The 23,760-nt window shown below is 41.5% G+C and overlaps 1 protein-coding gene across 2 annotated transcripts in view; it reads left to right on the forward strand.

Moving 5' to 3' along the window:
* Positions 1-23,760, forward strand: part of LOC120542238 (teneurin-2-like) — a 1,685,504-nt gene that overhangs the window by 461,071 nt on the left and 1,200,673 nt on the right. For both annotated transcript variants that reach the window (XM_039774544.1, XM_039774546.1), the window contains exon 3: positions 10,316-10,627. In XM_039774544.1, the coding sequence (XP_039630478.1) occupies positions 10,402-10,627 (226 nt within the window). In that variant the 5' untranslated portion in view covers positions 10,316-10,401. The remainder of the gene's footprint in view (positions 1-10,315; positions 10,628-23,760) is intronic.

The raw sequence follows: 23,760 nt of genomic DNA on the forward strand, positions 1-23,760 counted from the left end.
AACTCCTGAGGCTCCGTCCAGGTGACATCCCTGTTTAACTACCTTTGTGTTACGTTTACCCCTGGAAAAATTAGCCAAAAACCACTGAATTTTTTTCAGTAAGAAAAAATGTTATTATATGGAACAGAAACATGCAACTACTGTAGGAGCTGAGTGATTTTAACTTGTTTAATTGATCACTAGTCTTACCTTTGGTCACTTCAGCTGTGGGGCATCAGTTGGTGAAGAAAGATTCACTGATCTTGACTTATCTGATGATGCTCTGATTGGGGCGCTTGAGAGACTGAGTGAGGAGTCTGAGTGTCTGGGCTTGCGAGTGTCCTGATTAAAACCAACATTCAGGCCTTTAATGACCTCTTGGGCACGGCCATCATCAGTGTGTCTGTCTGTGGAGAGAGTGTCGACCTCGTCGAGAGGTTTACTTACCTTGCAGGGACGTTCATGTCTGTCATGACTCTTCCTATGAAGTCAGTAGATGGATTGGGAGAGCATGGAGGGACATGAGGTCGCTAGAAAGGGGTGTGTGGTGCTCCTGATATCTATTCAAAAGGATGAAAGTCCAAGTCTTTAGAGTCCTGGTGCTTTCTGTTTTTCTATATGGTTGCGAGACATGGATGCTCTCCAGTGACCTGAGATGAAGACTGGAATCCTTTGGTACTGTGCCTCTTCACAGAATTCTTGGGTACCGCTGGTTTGACTTTGTGTTGCTCATGGAGTCCCAAATGAGGCAAATGACCTGCATTGTGAGGGATTCTATTCGCACCTCTCCATCAGCGTCTTTTGTGTTGTAAATGTGTCGATCAGCACAAGCAGCAAGCAGCCTGCTTGCTGTCCCATCCCCCTGTCTTAACATCTCGGGCAAAAAGGTCTTCCAGCTCAAGTCTTCTTAATCTGTGTGTGACGTCCTAGAGTTGCATAGGGTAAATAACATATCGTTATTTGGAACACATGCATCTCATGTGTTGTCCGTATCTACAACGATCTGTGTAAGTTTAGGATGACAGGAAATGCAAAAAATGCAAGAAATGTTGAACAAATACTTAAAATAGAAACTTTTTTCATGTTATAGTACTAATGACAAAGTTTTGACATGAAGTGTATAATGTGTGAAGACTGAAGTCCAAATATCAAATAAACACTTTCACAAAAGGTACACGCATAACAAAACAAGTGTGCTTTTGTTCAAGAATATAACCGAAGAAAAAGAAATCGGGTTAGGGTGCGACACGGATACGAGCTCTGACATCCTATACTTAAACAGATCATAGTAAATACGGAACACACATAAAATGCATGTGTTCTAAATAACGATATATTATTTACCCTTGTAGAAAGGAGACAATTTACCCGATCATTTTCAAACTCATCACTGCCAGTCATTGCTTTAGTCCACTGCTTGCTTTTTCAACCACCGACTCAACATCACGACAGCCAGAGCCGAGAAACCCAGGGGTTCGGATTCATCCCAGCCATTGCCAGTACTTTTCATAGTGAAGTCGTTTGTTTTCGGGAAGGAGCACAATAACACTACAGCCAGTATCAGTACCACCGGAGTTTATTTTAGACCAATTTTTTCACCACATTTCAATTTCAGTATTTACCTGATCCATGTTTGTATTTGTATTACGTGTGTTTGTTTATTGTTTAGGGGCAAGGGAGGGTTTCATGTAAATATTTGTATATTCGTGTTCTTAAATAGTAATTAGTCACTGGTGTTTTTCGGATAGTGGTGCTTTGCGTGCACATATATATATATATATATATTATTCAATATTTGTCTGTCTTTTCAATTTACAATATATCCGTGTTTGATTTTACATATCTTTTACTGTTTTTTGGTTATTTCGTCTTTTCGGGTAAAGTAAGACAACTTGTAAGGAGTACGGCTTGTTATTATAGCAAGAAACCTCAGGTGATCCAAGGAATAGTCTTGGTAGTGTAGTGGCAGGTCTGGGTAAGGGGTTGGCCATTACACCTTATACAACTCAAGGACTTCACACGCAGATAAAGAAGACTTGAGCTGGAAAAACTTTTTGCCTGAGATGAGCTTCTGCGGTAAGGGGGGGATGGGTTAGCAGGCTAATTTGCTGCTTGTGCTGATCGACACATTTACAAAACAAAAGACGCTGATGGAGAGGTGTGATGGGATTTAAGGTGGGCCGGGATTATGAGTTTTTTCGTAGGCTTCAGGGATTCTAGTGTTAAAAACTAGCTAAAATCTGATGAGCCGCTCACTCCCTTGGCAGCTGAAAGCTGATAGTCTCTTCACTTTGAACAAGCACAGAGCAAAATGCATAATTAAGCACAAGAAACACTCCACTCCATAGTGCTATCAAAATGAACCGTCCTGAACTATGGAAGACCCTCCAATATAGGTGGAGGCCAGTAGTTCCTGGTGGTGACTGGCATGTGGCCCCACCCCTTGGGGAACTACCCACAAAACACATGGGATGTGATCAAAAAAACACAAAGAAAATGCATTATAAACAAAAGAAACATTAATACAAATTTAGACCAAAGAGACAAGAGACACAACTTTGAGCCCCAGCCAGGGGAGAAATGCTGGCTGTGCAGCGGGTCTGAAAAAGACCCAACCAAGATTCACACCGTCTGTTGACGGTGATTTTTTAATTTTTTTTTAATTGTGAACCCCAGAAACACACTCACGCACACATCCTCACAGAATCAAAGAAGCAAATGGCAAGAAAACAGAAATTGACGAATGTATTCAGCAACAATAAATGAAATCTAGCTACACAAACTAAAATGATCCCACCCCAGTTCCCTTTCCGGCAAATACACAATAAACATGAACTCAGAAACAACAAACTACTGACAAAAGCTACACACAATGAAGTCCACAACAAAATCCGTAGGAAACGGCAAACCAATGTAGTAAAATGATGGGGACTAAATAATCCAGAGATCAGCTCGTTGTAAGTACATGTAAAGAACGGTCCTACCGTCATATCTTGGTGATAAAGAGTGATGGGATCAGGAGTGCTCCTTCTCCGAAAGTCGACGAACAATCCAATTCAGTCCTCACGCAGCAGGCAGACACCAGACAGTCCATACACATGAACAGGAGATATTCCAGGACAAGAACAATAATCCAAAGGCCATGAATGGGAAGACAAAGCAGACGGGTAACTCCAGACACAGCACAGCCTCCCCTCTCGGTATAACTGGCCTCCTTTTAAAACTCGCGCTGGCCTTCTTGTCCCCAGCAGCCCTTGCACCCATCCAATCAGATCCACTGCAGGGACTGCTGGGAGATGAAGTTTTTAACTCCCCGGTAGCACTGCTACAACTGACACGGTCAGAATCAGAATGGAAATAACTCACTCTAACGTCTGCTTGGAGTTTGTCTGGATAGCATTGGTGCAACATGCGAGGACAACACAAAATACAAAAAGATCAGTTATAACACAGCATACAAGAGCAACGCAAAAGAAATAAATGAGAATCAGATATGATGGAACAAAAGAAAATCAGACCTGATTAGTCAGAATTACTGCACATGAAAAATAAGAGTTCAATCGACGTGTTGTTTTAGCCTTCACCACATGGAGACATTTGGAACGTGTGGTCCTCCGTATGAGTCGCATCAGCAGTGATCTTTCTTACCCTGGACTTATACAGGACTTGAATGGCTGGTAAGTTACAGCCTTGTGATCTTTTCACAAGTTCTGAAGATGAGCTGCAGCCTGAGCATAAGCAGCACCAGACCAGACAGCTACAGATGAGATCAGAATGGACTCGATGATGATGGTGTGAAACTAATTGTATTTATGGAAGCTGAAAAGTTGTAAAGATCAGAAGCCTTGGTGCTGAGATATGATGTTGTTAATATTTGAAGGTTGGTACACTTAATGAAAGCTCATGTAACATGTCTGCCATTTCTTTGTTGTTCTTGCTGAAATATACTGAGGGAAGACTTCAATAATGAAATGGTTCAGAAATAAGAGTTTAATTCTGTCTGGTCGACGGTCTCCATCACTATCATTATTGTTCTAATTGTGACTATTTTTGAAAATCTGTTATTGTGTTTCCAGCTGTTGGTTCAGTTGGTCCAGTCAGTTTTTTCTCAGGTTTATTGTTGCTTTCATGAGGTGGATTTCAGTAATAAGTATGCTAGACTTAAAAATTAGTTAGAAATCTAAAAAAGTTAATTGAGGTTAAGTAATTTCTGGTGATTGATGTGCTTCTTTATTAAGAGCTCCAGCTATATGTAAGTGTTGCTTTGGAAAGAAAAAGAAAAAGACTGCTTCAGGAATTTACATTTAAAATCTGAGAGACATGGTGTCACGAGTTCAGTGTAAGTGATAAATGATAATGAGTGTTACATTCTGGCTGTATGTTTTACTTTAGTTTTTGATGATGGATTTGTTTTGTAGCAATTTAGAATGTCTGTCCCTGAGGAACGGGTGAACCCAAAACACATCGGCCTGTACAACATGATGATGCTGAGCCTTAAATACTCTCAGATTGCTCATGGAGGGGTTTGAAGAAGAAGAAGAAGGAGACATTGCATTTATATTTTGCTTTTCAAGACACTCAAAGCACTTTACATAGATATCGGGCAGCCACTTCAAACACCACCAATGTGTAGCATCCACCTGGATAATGTGATGGCAGCCATTTTTGTGCCAGGACACTCACCACACGTGAACTAATAGGTGGTGAAGTGGTGAGAGAAATAGCCAATTAGAGACAGGGGACAATTAGGGGGCCGTGGTGGGCAATTTAGCCAGCACACTTGGAAATACCCTCCTCTTTACACAGGATGCCCAGGGATCTTTTGTGACCACTGCTTTTACATTTCATCCATTTTTGCAGCACAGTGTCCCTGTCACTGCATTGGGGTATTGAGATCCACACACAGGCCACAGGGTAAGCGGCCCCTGTTGACCTCACCAACAGCAACCCAAGCTTATCTTAGATGGTCTCCAATCCAGGTACTGGTCAGGCCCGAACAAATTAGCTTCAGGTGGATGACCTGCGCTGAAGTGCATTTACTGCTGGCTGGTTTGGGGTGACCCCATCCAAAAACATGAGATACTTTTATTCCCATGCCCAGATTTTTTGTTACGTAGGCCCACATGTATGTCCTCCACCCCAACTCTTATTCTCTTATCATTGCACCTGGTCTGGAAGGAGAGGCAGCCCGTCAGTCGCAATGCACTTGTAGCTGGACCTGCAGTCAGAAGTGACTGCTACTTTACTTCAGTGCTCCTATTAGAGGATGCCTACTCTTTATCCATTTGAGAGCTGTGCTACCCGACTAAGATGGGCTGAAGGCTAATAAGCTGAATTCTGTCCATCTGGCAGTTACTCTCTATTGGGTGTATTCAGTGGTACAAATTGCAGTGCACCATCTATTGGAATGAAGTTTTTAATGCATGTAGAAATAAAATTCACTGCACCTTTCATTCCAACAGGTGGCATATCACAAACCAAATCCCATACTAAATGACATATAACAAAGACATGGCAACCAGACAGACACATCTGTCCTTTTATTAAGATGGATACCTCAGGTCACAGGTTAGAGCAACTACTAAATGTAAGTAAGGGAAACTGTAATTCAGTCATTATAGACTTAACCCAGATGAAATCACATGAACAACAATAACAACATTTATTTATATAGCACATTTTCAAAAGTGCTTTACATAATGAAGAAAAGAAAAGTAAAAGACAAAATAAGAAATTAAAATAAGACAACACTAGTTAACATAGAAAAGGTGTAAGGTCCGATGGCCAGGGTGGACAGAAAAACAGAAAAAAAAAAAACTCCAGACGGCTGAAAATAAAAAAAAATCTGCAGGGGTTCAAAGACCACGGGACCACCCAGTCCCCTCTGGGCATTCTACCTAACATCAATGAAACAGTCCTCTTTGTAGTCACGGTCCTCACGGAGTCACTTGATGTTGATGGTCATACAGACCTCTGGCTTTTAATCCATCCATCATTGTTGGAACATCACGGTGCTTTGAGTAGATGGTGTTGGCGAGAACACCGGAAAAGGAAACAGAAGAGAGAGTACAGATTTTAGAGCCACCATGAATAGTTATTATAATGAGTTGGATATACAGAGAATCAGGATTAAATTACAGTGAAGTTATGAGAAGGCCATGTTAAAGTAATGTGTTTTCAGCCGTGTTTTAAAGTGCTCTACTGTATCAGCCTGGCGAATTCCTATTGGCAGGCTATTCCAGATTTTAGGTGCATAACAGCAGAAGGCCGCCCGCCTCACCACTTCTTTTAAGTTTTGTTCTTGGAATTCTAAGGAGACACTCATTTGAGGATCTGAGGTTACGATTTGGAATATAAGATGTCAGACATTCCGATATATAAGATGGGGCGAGATTATTTAAGGCTTTATAAACCATCAGCAGTATTTTAAAGTCAATCCTGAATGACACAGGTAACCAGTGTAGTGACATCAAAACTGGAGAAATGTGTTCGGATTTTCTTTTCCTAGTTAGGATTCTAGCAGCTGAATTCTGCACTCGTTGCAAGCGATTTACGTCTTTTTTGGGTAGTCCTGAGAAGAGTGTGTTACAGTAATCTAGTCGACTGAAAACAAACAAGATTACATACTGTAAATGAGGCAAGTAGGTAATTGTAATCCACTTATGCAGTGAAGTGCTGAAACCAAACAAACAAAAAAAAAAAACACTTTTTCTTGTTTTACCAAGCAGTCCTTGTGGCAACCACCAAAGCTGCCCAATGGTGCACTACTTCCGGGACTGCTGGGATTTGTAGTCCATGTAAGTAGCACTGCTACAGTGCTGTCTGTAGTTTTCTGCAAAAGGTCGCAAAACTCACTAAATAGTTTCCATTTAATTATTGATAACAAATCTGCAAATAGGCAGATGAGTGAATCGTTGCTTTTTCCATTCTGCCTTATCATATCAAATATAAGCTGTCCACTATTAAGTGACATTCTGTAACAGGATATTTAAGCCGTTTTTGCACAATACCCAAACTCTTGGTAATACCTCATGAGATATGATAATTCTTTCAACTTCAACTTCCACTTTATGTTTATCCTCACTCTGGATCTTTGTCCTTGCCATCTTCGGACGAGCTATTCCTGTGATACACTGTGACACACATAGATAGATAGATACTTTATTAATCCCAAGGGGAAATTCACATACTCCAGTAGCAGCATACTGATAAAGAACAATATTAAATGAAAGAGTGATAACAATGAAGGTATAACAGACAGACAGTAACTTTGTATAGTATTAACTTTTACCCCCCCGGTGGAATTGAAGAGATGTATAGTGTGCAGTCTGTCAGTGGAGCAGAACGGTGACAGCAGTCTGTCGCTGAAGCTGCTCCTCTGTCTGGAGATGATCCTGTTCAGTGGATGCAGTGGATTCTCCATGATTGACAGGAGTCTGCTCAGCGCCCATCGCTCTGCCACAGATGTCAAACTGTCCAGCTCCGTGCCTACAATAGAGCCTGCCTTCCTCACCAGTTTGTACAGGCATGAGGCATCCCTATTCTTTATGCTGCCTCCCCAGCATACCACTGTGTAGAAAAGGGCGCTCGCTAGTGATGGGTTGTTCTTGAACGATTCGTTCATTTTGAACAAATTTTTAATGTGACTCGGGAAGAACGAGTCGTCTCGTGGGAGTGATTCGTTCAGTCGTGCCTGCGCATTTGTGCAACTTCCTATAGTTTCGGTATTGGAATTGATTCACCTGTTTCGAGTCTTCGGCTTTTTCAAGTCGTTCGTTCATCACGTGACAGCCCCATAAGCTTAACCAACTCAGTCTGAGCCAGAAACAGAATTGATTAGTTCATCTCTCGAGTCTTCGGGTTTGAGTCATTCGTTCATCACGTGACAGCCCCATAAGCTTAACCTAGTATACAGTCTGAGCCGGAAAGAGAATTGAACGAAATGACTCGAAAAAAGATTCGTTCTTTTTGCTGAACGAGACTCAAAGGTCCAAGTCGGTAAAATGATCCGAACTTCCCATCACTAGCGCTCGCCACAACTGTCTAACAGAACATCTGCAGTATCTTATTGCAGATGTTGAAGGACGTCAGCCTTCTAAGGAAGTATAGTCGGCTCTGTCCTTTCTTACACAGAGCATCAGTATTGGCAGTCCAGTCCAGTTTATCATCCAGCTGCACTCCCAGGTATTTACAGGTCTGTACCCTCAGCACAGTCACCTCTGATGATCACGGGGTCCATGAGGGGCCTGGTCCTCCTAAAATCCACCACCAACTCTTTGGTTTTGCTGGTGTTCAGGTGTAAGTGGTCTGAGTCGCACCATTTAACAAAGTCCTTGATTAGGTTACTATACTCCTCCTCCTGATGCAGCCCACCATAGCAGTGTTGTCAGCAAACTTTTGCACGTGGCAGGACTCCAAGTTGTATTGGAAGTCTGATTAATAAGTGAATAAAGATAAATGGAGAAGAAAAATATAAAGGAGAAAAGGGAAGAGAATCTGCTTCCTCAGTGCTTTAAAAGCTTATTCTAAAATATTACTGATTAGATCCTGCCAGGTTTATAAAAAGTTTTGCACAGATTCTCTGTGAGAATTTAATTTTTTCCAATTTTAGATAATATAAACATCAGTTACCCACTGACTTAAAAGAGGAGAGTTAGGATTCTTCCAGTTCAGCGAGACAAGTCAACATGCCAATAGTGGAGTAAAGGCAATCACAGTTTGTTCATCCTTTTCCACTTTAAGCCCACCTGGGAGCCCACCAGACACAGTTGTTAGTGGATTAGGAGGAATTGGGTGTCTGAAAGGCATTTGAAGATTTTATTCCAGAATGATGATAACATGTGGCCCAGTGAGGCTGGAGCTTGATTGCAATGTTCGCAGGTTGGATCTTCTCCTGGAATCATTTTGGAGAATTGTAAGCGAGACAGATGTGCTCGATATATAATTTTGAGTTGAATAATTGTATGCTTTGCGCATATGGAGATCGAGTGGATTCTCTGCATTGCTACCTTCCACTCCTTTTCTGAGATGTTCAGTGAGAGATCCTTTTCCCACTGTACTTTGGGATCTTTGAAAGGGAGTGACTGTGAAATGGTTTTATATATTGCAGAAATGCTGTCTGAGTCCTCAAGACTGATCAATATTTTTTCCAGCATTGAGGTTGGTGGGAGGTGAGGAAAATCAGGCAGGTTCTGTTTAATAAAGTTTCTGATTTAAAGGTAGTGAAAGAAATGTGTTGCTGGAAAGTTAAATTTGGAATGTAATTGTTCGTAGGACGCAAAGACGTCGTCTACGTACGTACAGATCTCTAAGTGATTTAATCCCAAATGTTTTCCACATATTATAAACTGCATATGTTTGAGATGGTAGAAAATGGTGGTTCTCATGTAGAGGTGCCACAGATAAAAGTTTCTTTATCTCAAAATTCTTCCATCTTGGGTCATATCCTGCCTTGCACTTAAAGCTGCTGGGTGGCAGCGTGCACCCATCAAATGTGCTAAGTTGGCTCAGGTTATGGATGAATGCAGGGATTTCTCCACAGACTGAGGTTTATCCTGCAGGTAGCATCATGGCGCCTCGTTCGGGGCTGCTATGAATCTGGGTTTGACTTCCAGCCCAGTCACTTCACTGCCTGACTTAGAAGATTTTAGAACAAATGTGTTTCACCTTTGTGTTCTAATTATAAACATAATGCCGTAAGGCCCGCGGACTCCCCATCCATCAGCTTACCCTCTGTATCTCTAGCTACCCCCCGTGCACTGTGAGCCGTTGAATGAATGAGGCTCTTAATTAACTGAAGTCTTCATTTTGTTAGCTGCCCTGCTTCATAACTGGAGAGATTTTGGAGAGGTTTCATTTATTTTGGCCGCGTGCGGTTGTTACCAGTGTGTCTTATTAATGAGGCCTGGGATTATTCATGTTGAGTCCAAAATTATTTGTGGAACAGTGCAACCTGATTTTTTTTTTTTGTTTCATCGAAAAGTAATAATCAGAAGAGTCACCTGGAATAAGCAGAAGAAGGTTGCAAGAAATTGTAATTTGCGACATACAAGATACACAATCCAGGAGAGAAGGCTCGCTAGACGAGAGAAGCAGGAGGGCATTCCCAGAACATATGGAGGACGGTGTCTCGACTCCCCGGAGAGCAATACAATAAATGACATAAGGGATCTGGGGAGGGACCCCGTTGCGCCATTTATGGGGCGTTTTGAATATGGAAACTTTTTTAATTATTATTGACTAATCAGATTTTCTGTTGTGCGGAAACAAAAGGGGATTAAACGTCCGACGATAAGCCGCTTTACATTCATTTTCTGTTTCTCTTTGTTTTGTTTAGGTTCTGGAATTCAATTTTAAGAAGATCTTGAAGCAGTTTTTTTTTTTTGGGTTTTTTTTTTCACAAGCATAACACAAGCAACAGCAATGGATATAAAGGATCGAAAGCATCGTTCCTTAACGAGAGGTCGTTGTGGGAAAGAGTTTCACTATACGAGTTCCTCTCTCGATAGCGAGGACTGCCGGGTCCCTACACAGAAATCCTACAGCTCCAGTGAAACCCTCAAGGCGTACGACCACGACTCCAGACTTCACTACGGCGGCCGTGTCACCGACTTAGTGCACCGGGAGTCCGATGAGTACCCCAGACAAGGTAATTGTCAGACTTTGGCTAATGGAACTTTTCTATTAAATTATGACAAACAGCTAGAGTTTCACCTGCATACTGTATATATGGATACACGCGTTCCATACATACACCTTAAAGGGTTACTCTGACATTATAAGAGTTAAATTCACTCTGGCAGTATTACTGTAGAGGTGCAACTGCATTCATCTTTATTGAAGCTGCTGTGGTACCACACAGACCCCTCATATATCTGAACCTGGAGACCCTAAAAGGGTTCAACTAATCCTTCATGTGGGTCAATGATGGCACTGCACTGCCCAAGCAGGATGGAGTCACAATTTGACTCTGATGTATTAAAATGATGTTATAAATAATTGGAAAATCTTATTTTCATTTGGTTTTATTTTTGCTATTTTATCTTTGGATATTTAGCAAAGGTTAAGGCTATGCATAGCTTTAGTTTAGAGGAAATCTTTATTAGCACATAAACTTTATAACTTGGTAGTGAGAGGTTTTATGAATTGGAATAAATGTGTTATCAGTTCAATAAAAACGACAGGAATTGTTGAAAAGTTGGGCACCTGGTGGTGAACCTGTGTATTGCAACTGGAAATAAAAATGGCATGAAATGAAGGAAACCCAGAGAAGAGACGATCATGTGCTCACACTGCAGGTAATGTCTGCAGATTGGAGTCTATTGGCTGCCTCATCTCCAGGTTTTAAAGAGGCAGTGTTATTGGCCAGAGTGGGAGTGACATCATGGGTCTTGTTGTGGATGGACTTCGGTCCAGAGAATGAGGAAATAGTCTGACAGTGCCCCCTCGTGACTCGGACTGATATTACAGCTCTTATACAATCCTTGAAACAATCCATTAATCACGTGTGTGTGTGACATCACCTCATCTTAGGTGGCTCCGGGTTATAAAGGTGTCTTCGCAGGAAGAGGTGGGGTTATTGTAGGTGGTCTTCTGTAAGAGAAAAGCCTGAGTCATAACTCGGAGTGGTATTAACAGCTATTATACAATTCTTGAAGCTTTCCACTAATCACGTGTGTGTGTGTGTGTGACATCATCTCATCTTAGGTGGCTCCGGGTTATAAAGGTGTCTTGACAGGAAGAGGTGGAGTTATTGTAGGTGGTCTTCTGTAAGAGAAAAGCCTGAGTCATAACTCGGAGTGGTATTAACAGCTATTATACAATTCTTGAAACAATCCATTAATCACATGTGTGTGTGTGTGACATCATCTCATCTTAGGTGGCTCCGGGTTATAAAGGTGTCTTCGCAGGAAGAGGTGGGGTTATTGTAGGTGGTCTTCTGTAAGAGAAAAGCCTGAGTCATAACTCGGAGACTTATTAACAGCTATTATACAATTCTTGAAGCTTTCCACTAATCACATGTGTGTGTGACACCAGTAAGAACTGCAGCCCGTTCTCAAAAACATGAAAGAGGGATCACCTATAAGATAAAATTATACTCTGGCTGATTAGTCTCTTATATTAAATTATAGGAGACACATCTTGGAATAAAATAGCCAGTGTTCAATCAACTTAAAGTGTAAATGTATTACCAGTATTAAAAAAATAAAAGGAACAGATGAAGAGTTGGGCCGCCACTGGTAGAGGAGGAGGAGGTTAGGAGCAGGCACTGGTAGAGTGCACTGCCGCACCCACCATATGACAGACTAATTCAGGACCCCAGGTTAGGACCCGAGTGCAGCCATGTGACGGGTGACACCTCAGCACCACACTAGTTTAGGTGCAATGGAACAGTCGGAGGTTTTTTATGGTGGCTGGAGTGCCAATCCAGCCACCATCCCCCAGGTTTTTCCCTGCAGCTTGGAGGGCCCACATGCAGGGCAGGATGCAGATTGACGTCATACCCAGGACGAGTACCCGGAGGTGAACTTGTAGATTGCAATTGGAAAAAAAATTGCCAGTAATGACGGAAACACAGACAACAGTTGACCTTATGCTGATGCTGGAGGTTACGTCTACTGGCTGCCTCATCTTAGGTGGCTCCGGGCTATAAAGGTGTCTTGACAGGAAGAGGTGGGGTTATTGTAGGTGGTCTTCTGTAAGAGAAAAGCCTGAGTCATAACTCGGACTGGTATTAACAGCTATCATACAATCCTTGAAATTGTCCACTGATCACGTGTGTGACACCAGTAACAACTGCAGCCCGTTCTCGAAAACATGAAAGAGGGATCACCTATAAGCAAAAATTATACTCTGGCTGATTAGTCTTTTATATTAAATTATAGGAGACACATCATGGAATAGAATAGCCAGTGTTCAATCAACTTGAAGTGTAACTTAAAGTATAACACTGTTTCTACTGTGTTTCACAGATGATGTGGTCGACATCATTCCTTGTCTTCTTCATACTTTTCTCTTTCCATCATTCTCTGCATGTCCAAAGAAAGTTGTTCCAGAACTGGGCCGGCTTTTAAAAATGTTTTCTAGCAAAGTCGAATCTGCTCATCCTGTGTTTGAGGTTTACCAGTGGTGTGCACTTTGTGGTAAACGCACTCTATTTACTTTCATGAGGTTTTCTCTTGATTGCGCACTTTGGGAATGATAGGCCTACCTTACAGAGAGTGTCCCTGGTTTGGCTAAATGTTGTGAAGGGATTTTTCTTCAATAAGGAAAGAATTCTGCAATCATCCAGCACAGTTGTCTATTACCAGTATTAAAAAAACGAAAGGAACAGATGAAGAGTTGGGCCCCTGGTGGTAAATCTGTATATTGCAATTGGGGAAAAAAAAATGGTAGTAATGAAGGAAACCCAGAGAACAGACGATCATGTGCTGACGCCGGAGGTCATGTCTTCAGATTGGAGTCTATTGGCTGGTTTTAAAGGTGCTTTGGCAGGAAGAGGCGGGGTTATTGGCCAGAGTGGGAGTGACATCATGGGTCTTGCTGTGGATGGTCTTCGGTCCAGAGAATGAAGAAAAAGTCTGACAGTGCCCCCTCATGACTCGGAGTGATATTACACAATCCTGGAAACTGTCCATTAATCACGTATGTGTGTGTCATCAATAATATAAAATGAAAGGGGGGTCACCTATAAACCAAAATGATAATTAAAACAAAATTATTTCAAGCTGATAGGAAGGCATTTAATACAAGCAATAACTTAAAAGTGCCTCCCAGTGTTTAGGAACACATACACAAACACACAAGGCATACAACCACGACTGAAGACTTCACTATGGCAGCCATGTCGCCAGTGAAGTGCACCGGGAGTCAGATGAGCAGCGAAGCTGAAGTTAATGCCAAACTCTGGTTAATTAACTTTTTATATTAAATTATAGGAGACACATCGCAGAATAAAATAGTGTTAAATCAACTTAAAGTGTATATGTGGATCCAGCCTTTCCACGTATGCATCTCTCATCTAACATCATGATTTAATTTCACACTGTCAGTTTTGACGTGTATTTGTAACTGAATTTGTCGTCTTGAAAGCTGCAGTAGTGCCACAAAGCAGACCCCCCTCATGCTTTTGAACCTCACACCAGAGAGCCCACTGAGCCAAGGGGAGCGGGCAAGGCTTTTACTACTCCTCCATGTGGGTCAGTGATGGCACTAATTCAACTCTGATTTATTAAATTTATGTTTGAAAATCTTGTTATCAAATGTTTATATGGTTAATTCTTTGTATTCAGATAGCTATTAAAAATGAAGGTTTTTCAAAGCTGTAGTTTAAAGGCAATTCTTATTACTGTAAAAACCTCATAACTTGGTAGTCGGTTGGTTTTTGCCTCACAGTAGATATATTGACTGCAGTTCATTCTCAAAAAAATTCAAAAATGTAGAAGGAGCATCACCAATGAAACAAAATTATAATTAAAACAAAATTGTTCAAAACTGATAAAAAATATAGTTAATAAAAAATACCTCAAAATATATCCCAATAGTTTGGAACATATACAATTTCAATAATAACATGCAAGGGAAAAATTAATACGGTTACCAGCATCCTAAAGTGTAAACTGCTTGACTCAAAAGGAGTGCCAGTGTGTCCTCTTGATGGCTGCCCTGGGACAGTCAAGCAATACATCCATCTAAAATCCACTTTAATAAAAGTATAAGCGTCTGTGTACCTCTATGTCTGTCCAGTTGGTCAGTCTCTGTTATTCCAAACATTTGCAGTAACAAAATACACTGAATTTGTCATTCTGGTAGATGGCGCATCACAAGCAATAGCAATGCTTTTATGAATCACATATTAAATGGCATATAATTGAGATATATGCATTGCATTTGTCATTCCAACAGATGGTACATCACAAACATTAACAGTGGTTTTAAGAATTTCATACCAACTGGCATATAATCTTGACATATGCATTGTATTTGTCATTTCAACAGTTGGCACATCAGAACCATTAGTACTATTTTTACATATCTCATACCAAATGGCATATAACAGAGACACATGTATTGCATTTGTCATTTTATTACTACAAATGTTTGTGATGTGCCATCTGTTGGATTGGCAAATGCAATGCATTTTATTACCATATGCATTCCACAACACATTCCAATAGATGGTGCATTGTAAATGTTAACGTTGAGGTCTACTTTGATTATTTATCCTACAGCTTTGTCTTACACGGATAGCACAACTAGTACTGCATTAAAAAAAATAAGTATCAAAAATGAAGTTTTGTTGTCAGCCTATAAACTTATTAACTTAGTGTGGGAAAAAAAAAACTGTTCTCTTTGGAATGCAGCTCACTTCTGAACTTTCTTTGCCTTTTATATGCAAAAGAGTTCCAGAGAAAAATAAAATGGTGTTTTATGGAAGTGCTGTGCCTCATTTTTAAACAGGCACCCTAACATGAAACATAAACTGTGAAAATCAGTGAAAGGGATATCGATTGGACCAATTCAGTGTCTTTTATTTTTCCCCACTGCTTATCCGTGACGGATTTGTCTGATTTATATGGAGGAGAGATGAGAAAGCATAGCATTCGAAAGAGGCAGCCATCTTTTTTTAGAGATTTACCATGCTGAACATACAATTGAAAACTGTTTACACTAATATTAGCAAAGGAATAATAACACCAAAAAAAGTAGTTAATGGTAATTCTGAATTGTTGTAATTATTGTAATTAATACCCTTGAACAATAGCCTCATGTAACTCTTTCATGTCTATAGTGACAGAGTGCACTGCTAATCCATCACTCATCCAGGCATTGTTAGCACCTGCTTCTGTCATTAAAGGCAGCAATCATTCTGAACCGTAAATGGGAAGACTCTGCTCTTTAACATTACTCGTTGCAGATTTCCACATGTGGGATGTCAGATTCTACAATTCAAATGGGACAGTTTGATAAAGCAAAGATTTAAGAGCGACTTATAATCAATTACCATGGATTCCATATTGGTGCCATCAAAAGAAGCAGCCTTAAACTGCCACATTGGCAGCAGCGTTAGTGCTGGGTTGATCTTTTATGCTTTCAAATGGCCAGATTAGCAGATTAAAGTGTTTATAAGCCATTGTCACTACTGGAGTCACTTGTACTGTTGAAATGCATTTGCTTGCTGGAATATTCTATCACCAGTTCATACTGAGACAGTTTAGTGTTACCGATATGTCAACAGACACGTCTTGGGCTCCGTCCACACTATTACGTTTGTTTTGTAGAAATGGTGTTTTTAAACTAATACGATCTCCATCCACACTACTGTTTTCATGTCATTTAAGAAAGTATTTCTGTTTACACTAAAATGAAAAAAAGTATATAGGATGTAGCTATTGGTCTACACTCCGCAAGCGTGCATCGGCAGAAAAGTCCTTGAAGAAGTGAAACTCTTCAGGCCCAGCCATGCACTGGACAAAGTGGCATCAGAAAATGAGTTCATTACAATTTGTTTAATTTATTTGTACTACCTATTATAAATATATTTAGAAGTATTACATATCGTATATACTCGCGTTTTAAATTCTCCCACGTATAAGTCGAGGCTTCCTTGTACCGTATAATAATGTCATATAAGTCGAATGCAGAAAACTCACGCTATTGGTCAGAGAGATTACGATATGCTGACGCCCACCTGAGAGAGTAACCATGGCGGGAGCACACGGCCTTTTATCTTTTATGTATATTTCACTTCTGGTTTGTCTTGCGTCCTCTTCAAACCCGGTCACGTCACGTCACCGCCCTATATCTAGATTGACCGCGTGACTTTTAACTTTGGCAGTAATGTGACAGCAATGGGGTCATGAGAGAGGAGCGGGGAACGCGGTAGTCCGAAGGACGAATAGGAATCGAGAAAAGCGGCGTGGGGGTGTATGGGAGGCCGCAGCCACCGTGGGGACGTGTTTGGAAGAGGAGGAATAGGAATCGAGAAATGTCGTGTGGGCTGCGTGTGCGGGGGACCGGGTTTGAAGAGGTAACAGGACAAACCAGAAGAGAAATATACTGTCAACAAGTCCCAAGGACAAACGTTTGCAAAGATTTGCGTTAATCTACAACAACCAGTCTTCAGCCGTGGTCAGTTGTACGTGGCTTTTTCTAGGGTTAGATCTTTCGACTCATTATCTGTCGTCTCCAACAAAACACCGATTCACAACTGCGTCTTTCAAGAAGTATGTCTTTCGTCTTGATTTCTGAATTTCTTTCTCACCGTTTTCCGTTCCTATTCTTACACCGCTGTATGCTACGGCGGGCGTCAGCTAGCTTCTATGTATTTTGCTTACGTGACCACACGGTAATACCGAAACTATTTCAAAGTGACGTTTGCACTGATTTGTGTTTTTTTGTATCTCACACCCTCATACACCTTTATCGTAAGAGCATCCCTTATCTACGATGGAGCATTCAATAAGAAAATATGAAGCTGGTTTTAAATTAAAAGCCGTTGAAGTGGCGAAACCTCTCTGCTGCAACGAAATTTGATGTGTCTGAGAAACTGGTGCAAGATTGGAGGAGGCGAGAAGATTTAAAAAATAAATAAATAATTATCGCATTTTTGAACAGGCGTATATGTCAGGGTCTGATTTTAACTTAAGATTTACGGTATTTTATAACGTTGATCATATAAGTCGCATGCCGAAAACTCACGCTATTGGTCCAAGAGATTACGATATGCTAATGCCCACCTGACAGAGCAACCACGGGGCACACTGCCTTTTTTTTCTCTATGTGGGTGCGGCAATGCGCTGTATCAGCGTGCGGTCCTAACCTCTCTCTCTGTGTCTATTTTGCCTACGTGACCACACAGTAATACCGAAACTATTCTGAAGTGACGTTTGCACTGTTTTGTGTTTTTTTGTATCTCACACCCGCACACACCTTTATCGTAAGAGCATCCCTTATCTACGATGTAGCGTTCGATCAGAAGAAAATATGAAGCTGGTTTTAAATTAAAAGTCGTTGAAGTGGTGAAAGAAATTGGTAACTGCGCTGCTGCAACAAACTGATGTGTCTGAGAAACTGATGAGAGGTTGGAGGAGGCGAGAAGATGTAAAAAAATAAATAAGTGTCACATTTTTGAACGGGCATATAAGTCGGGTCTGATTTTATGATCGATTTTCAGGGTTTCAAGACCCGACTTATACGCGAGTGAAACAAAAGCGTGAATTAATTAATCATCATCTTGCAATGTTCCAAGAGGTCTAACTTTTCCAACATTCCTTAAATGAAAACATGCCATCCTGGTAATCTGGCTCATGTGTGACTTAAAGTCAGTGTGCAAGGAGTGAATCAGTTATGCATTTTTGCTACTATACTTTTCTACTTATTATTTTTTTAATCCTTTTTCAGATAGTTAATAATTTTACACAAGGATCCAAAGTTATACCATCAGTATTTTCCATAGTGAACAATGCCGAAGTGTTCTGTTCGGGAATTAAACAAACACTTTCTTTCTTTTGTGACCTTTGGTATTTTTTTCTTTTTTTTCCCCACCTGTATTAACTTTGAAAAAAGTAAGAATAACAAAGGGCCCCATGGGAGGTGGCCATTTAATTACTGATATCTCCTGGTTTTAATTGCATTGCAGATTCTGAACATTGATACGAGTTCTGTGCTAATTCTTCTTTACTATTAGCATTAACACGAATATAATGGCTTTTGTGTGGACTCTTGTTAGCTGTGTAATTACTAATGTTAGATGTTTTGTGATGTACTGTACGTTAATTAAATAAGAACGAGAGTGAAATAACCAAGCGTGGAATGTAAATACTGGGCCATATGCAAATGTACATGTAGCGTATATTGGGACAGCCAGGTATTTTTTCAAATGTCTTCTATAAAAGCCCAGAGCCTAAGATTAATAATTATTTAAACAGTCCACAAGTTGCTATGATGGAGGTGGCACATTTAATGATTAGAAGTAATCAGATTTTTCATTATTTGTGTCATTAATGTTATCGTTATAATACATGGATATACAAGCGGAGAAGCAAACACTGAACGTGAATCTCAAGTTTCCTTTTATTATATTCTAATAATGTCTCTATGTGTAAAAATGGTAATAATCATCAATCAAAAATGATGCAGGTGTTGTTTTTTTAGACATTGCTTGGTTAATTACTTCATTTGAGCGTAGTTTCATTATACAATATGTCTTTTAGGATCAAGAGGTTATTCTCTGCTTCTGCCAAATTATTATTGCATGCCTATTGTCAGGTCACGTGTGTTCTGATTAGGAAATATCCTAAAAAAATTAAAAACATTTCAAAATCAGTTAAGTCTGTTTTATCATAGCACAGCAATCTCGGCAACTTTACACTGTGTATGGGCACAGTACCTTAAAAATGGCAGTGCAGCGGGCAGTGCTGCCATGTCACACATCCAGCATCCTTTCTGTGGATTCCCCTGTCCCGATGTTGTCCATGTGGAGTTTGCACCTTCTCTTTTGGGCTTTTGGGTTTTCCTCAAAAGTCCCCTGAGATGTGCAAGTTAGGGTCGTTGACAGCTCTAAGCTGACCCCTGGTAAAGGTTGTGTGGGTGAGTGGGCCCTGTAACAGGCGGGCATCCTGTCCAGAACTTTTTGCTACCTTGTGCCCCACTGCTGCCAGGATAGGTTCTGGAATTGGAGACAGATGGTGAGAAGCAAACACTAACCTTTAATCTCAGGTTTCATTATTTCCTTTTGTTTCTTCTTCTTCCTTCGGCCGCTCCCGTTAGGGGTTGCCACAGCGGATCATCTGACCGCATATGGATTTGGATAAAAATTTTACACCGGATGCCCTTCCTGACGTAACCCTCCCCATTTATCCGGGCTTGGGACCGGCACGAAGAAACACACTGGTTAGTGCATCCTCTCTGGCTGGTTTACAGTATTTCCTTTTATTTATATTCCAATACTATCTCTCAGAATATCTTGGGATTAGGAAATATCATAAAAAAAGAAATAAGCATTTCAAAATCAGTTAAATCTGTTTTATCACAAAACAGCAACGTCGGCACCAACTTTACACGATGTACGCAATTCAAATTAAGAATTTATTGGTGTGCTTTTGAGATTCATTGGGTTTTTGACCATTTTGCTCTGTTGTTTCACTTTGTTGGTAGATTGGGTCTCAGGACTTGTTCACCTTGGATTGCCCTTTGGTGGCAACTCATTTTTGCCTTGTGTCACAATCGGACTCCTCTGTAGAGTCCCACAATATGATGTTTTTAGATAAGGTCGTCACTTTTCTATTAATTATATTAATTTACTAGCCGTCCCGTACGGCCCACGTAGTAGTGAAATAGGACAAACTTGAAAGATCAATACAAAAACAGGTATCGCTAGCTAAGTGGAGGCAAGGTACACTGTGAAATGCAGAGGTCGAGCGACTGGAGTGCAGGCTGGCGCATCAGTGACGGGGTTGCTGCTCGGCTTCCCACTCCCGACATCACTCTTCCTCCTCCCCTCGGCCAGAAGTCTCTCTCTCTCGGATTAGCGTGAATAAATTGGTGCCACAAGCGAACTGTGATTCTTAGCGCGATGAGAGAAGTCACAGAATCGACCAGAATGTTCAAGCAAATTATAGAAAAAAATCCCGATCTAAATCCGTTAAGTAGTTCTCTCGTGAAAGGCGGACAGACAGACAGACGTTGGATTTTTATATATATATAGAGATATATCTATGATATGTGAGCTCCTTATGTAGAATTGGATGCAGGACTTTATTCTGACAGGTGCAATCTTTGATTGAAATGGGACTGAGAGGTATAAACTACAAAGTATAAGGTTTGGAGCCGACCCGGACACAGACAGGCGGACATGTTGTTTGTCACCACCACACGTTTTTATTTACAATATTTACAAATATACGTGTCACTCAGACACCGAATAAAGTCCAGTGCACACTCACAAACCCCCCAAACACACACAGTCCTGGCCTCACAAACTCCTTTCTTTGGGCCGCCTCCACACTCTCTCTCGTGCCTCATCCGTCTTCCACCCGACTCCAGCTCTGAATGAAGGGAGACGGCCCCTTTTATTCTTTCCCGGATGAGCTCCAAGTGGTTCCCGGCATTCCCTTGTTGGCCACGCCCCAGCGTGGCGGAAGTGCTGGCTGTTCTCCCGGCTGCTCTCCGGGTGTCCTTCCAAATCTTCCTCCCAGCACTTCCTGGTGTGGCGGAAGTGCTGAGGCAACAGGTCCCCAAGGCATTGGGGCGCCTCCTGGCGGTGACCACGGGCCCCTGCAAGGTGGGGCTTCCATGCCCTCGACCCGTGGCCCCCAAAGCAACCAGGAAGGCGGCCCCCACGTGATCCAGGGTGGGCTCAGACCCACATCCGGTCCCTCACGGCGTCCCGGCCGGGTCGTTGCCCCTGGCATCCCTAACAAAGGAAAGGATGAAGGAGTTGAACCTTTTCAGTTTAACTTAACATGATTGGAGTGTCAAGTCTGGGCTGGTAGTCCTTTGGCCTTGGAACCCCTGCAGATTTTGATTTTTTTTTTCTCTCCAGCCTAACTGGAGTTTTTTCTTTTTTGTTTTTTCTGTTCTCCTGGCCATCCGACTTTACCGTTTGCTTTTTTTTCTGTTTTACATACTTTATAATATTATTGCCTAATTTCATCTTGTAAAGAAAGCACTTTGAGCTCCATTTTTTCTATGAAAATGTGCTATAGAAATAAATGTTGTTTAAAATTATGAAGGGAATTAGTACAGCAGATTGCAACCTTTATGTCAAAATGAGTTTATCAAGAACACGGGACACAGTTGGAAACTGTGAGTTTTGTTGGCCTGAATGTCAGATAGATAGGGTATGGGGGTCTGCTGGAGCCAGTCCCAACCAGCACAGGGCAGGAACAAACCTTGGGCAGGGTGCCAGCCCACCACAGGACACACACACCCAGCACACACTAGGGACAATTTAGGATCGCCAATGCACCCAACCTGCATGTCTTTGGACTGTGGGAGGAAACTGGAGTATCAGGAAGAAACCCACACAGACATGGGGAGAACATGTAAACAACACACAGGGAGGACCTGGGAAGCGAACCCAGGTCTCCTAAATGTGAGGTAGCAGCACTACCACTGCACCACCATGCCGCCACGATAGATAGATAGATAGATATGAAAGGCACTATATAATAGATAGATAGATAGATATGAAAGGCACTATATAATAGATAGATAGATAGATATGAAAGGCACTATATAATAGATAGATATGAAAGGCACTATATAATAGATAGATAGATAGATAGATATGAAAGGCACTATTCAATAGATAGATAGATATGAAAGGCACTATATAATAGATAGATAGATAGATACTTTATTAATCCCAAGGGGAAATCCACACACTCCAGCAGCAGCAAACTGATGATAAAAAAATAGGGTGGAATTGAAGAGTCGCATAGTGTGGGGTCTCCCCAGTCTGTCAGTGGAGCAGAACGGTGACAGCAGTTTGTCTCTGAAGCTGCTCCTCTGTCTGGAGATGATCCTGTTCAGTGGATGCAGTGGATTCTCCATGATTGACAGGAGTCTGCTCAGTGCCCGTCGCTCTGCCATGGATGTCAAACTGTCCAGCTCCATGCCTACAATAGAGCCTGCCTTCCTCACCAGTTTGTCCAGGCGTGAGGCGTCCCTCTTCTTTATGCTGCCTTCCCACCACACCACCACGTAGAAGAGGGTGCTCGCCACAACCTTCTGATAGAACATCTGCAGCATCTTATTGCATATGTTGAAGGACGCCAGTCTTCTAAGGAAGTATAGTCGGCTCTGTCCTGTCTTACACAGAGCATCAGTATTGGCGGTCCAGTTCAATTTATCATCCAGCTGCACTCCCAGGTATTTATAGGTCTGCCCACAGTCACCTCTGATGATCACAGGGTCCATGAGGGGCCTGGGCATCCTAAAATCCACCACCAGCTCCTTGGTTTTGCTGGTGTTCAGTTGTAGGTGGTTTGAGTTGCACCATTTAACAAAGTCCTTGATTAGGTTCCTATACTCCTCCTGCCCACTCCTAATGCAGCCCACAATAGCAGTGTTGCCTGCAAACTTTTGCACGTGGCAGGACTCCGAGTTGTATTGGAAGTCCGATGTATGTACAGTAGGCTGAACAGGACTGGAGAAAGTACAGTCACCTAGATTATTCTAATGTTGACATACAAGACAGGACGGGAGGACAGATAAGACAGACAAAATTGTGAAGGTAATTAGTGCCCACACTTTTTCGGCTTGCAAGCTACTTTTAAAATGACCAGGTTGAAATGATCTACCTACATTAAAAATTATATATATATATATGTATATACACACATAGCATTCGAAGTCTGAGTCACAATCTGATTGTATGGGTGGTTACCTACCAGGTAACGCGTATGGTTGGTCTGCAAGTCGGCAAACATCCGCCATGGGTGCCTTCTCATTTGCGAGAAGCACATCATAGAATGTTACATAGTTGACTGTCAAATAATGCAAAGAGTATGCAACACGTGTTTCGACCTATTTTGGGCTCATCAGATGTACACACTCACTGCACCCTTCATTGGGGATCGAACCTCGGACGTCAGACAAATGCACTTCAAGTGTGACTTGCGAGAAAAAAAATCCAATTCCACGTTCAGCCCATACCCTCCCCAAACAATTATTTTTTTAATCCCTTCTTTAGTCGATATAAATTGGAAGGCTAACTAGATCACAGCCGGAGTTTTGCAGTAGCTTGCACGTTTGATCGTGAGTGCGGGATGATCA

Source organism: Polypterus senegalus, chromosome 13 (assembly GCF_016835505.1).
Source record: "Polypterus senegalus isolate Bchr_013 chromosome 13, ASM1683550v1, whole genome shotgun sequence".
In the NCBI taxonomy this organism is placed as follows: domain Eukaryota; kingdom Metazoa; phylum Chordata; class Cladistia; order Polypteriformes; family Polypteridae; genus Polypterus; species Polypterus senegalus.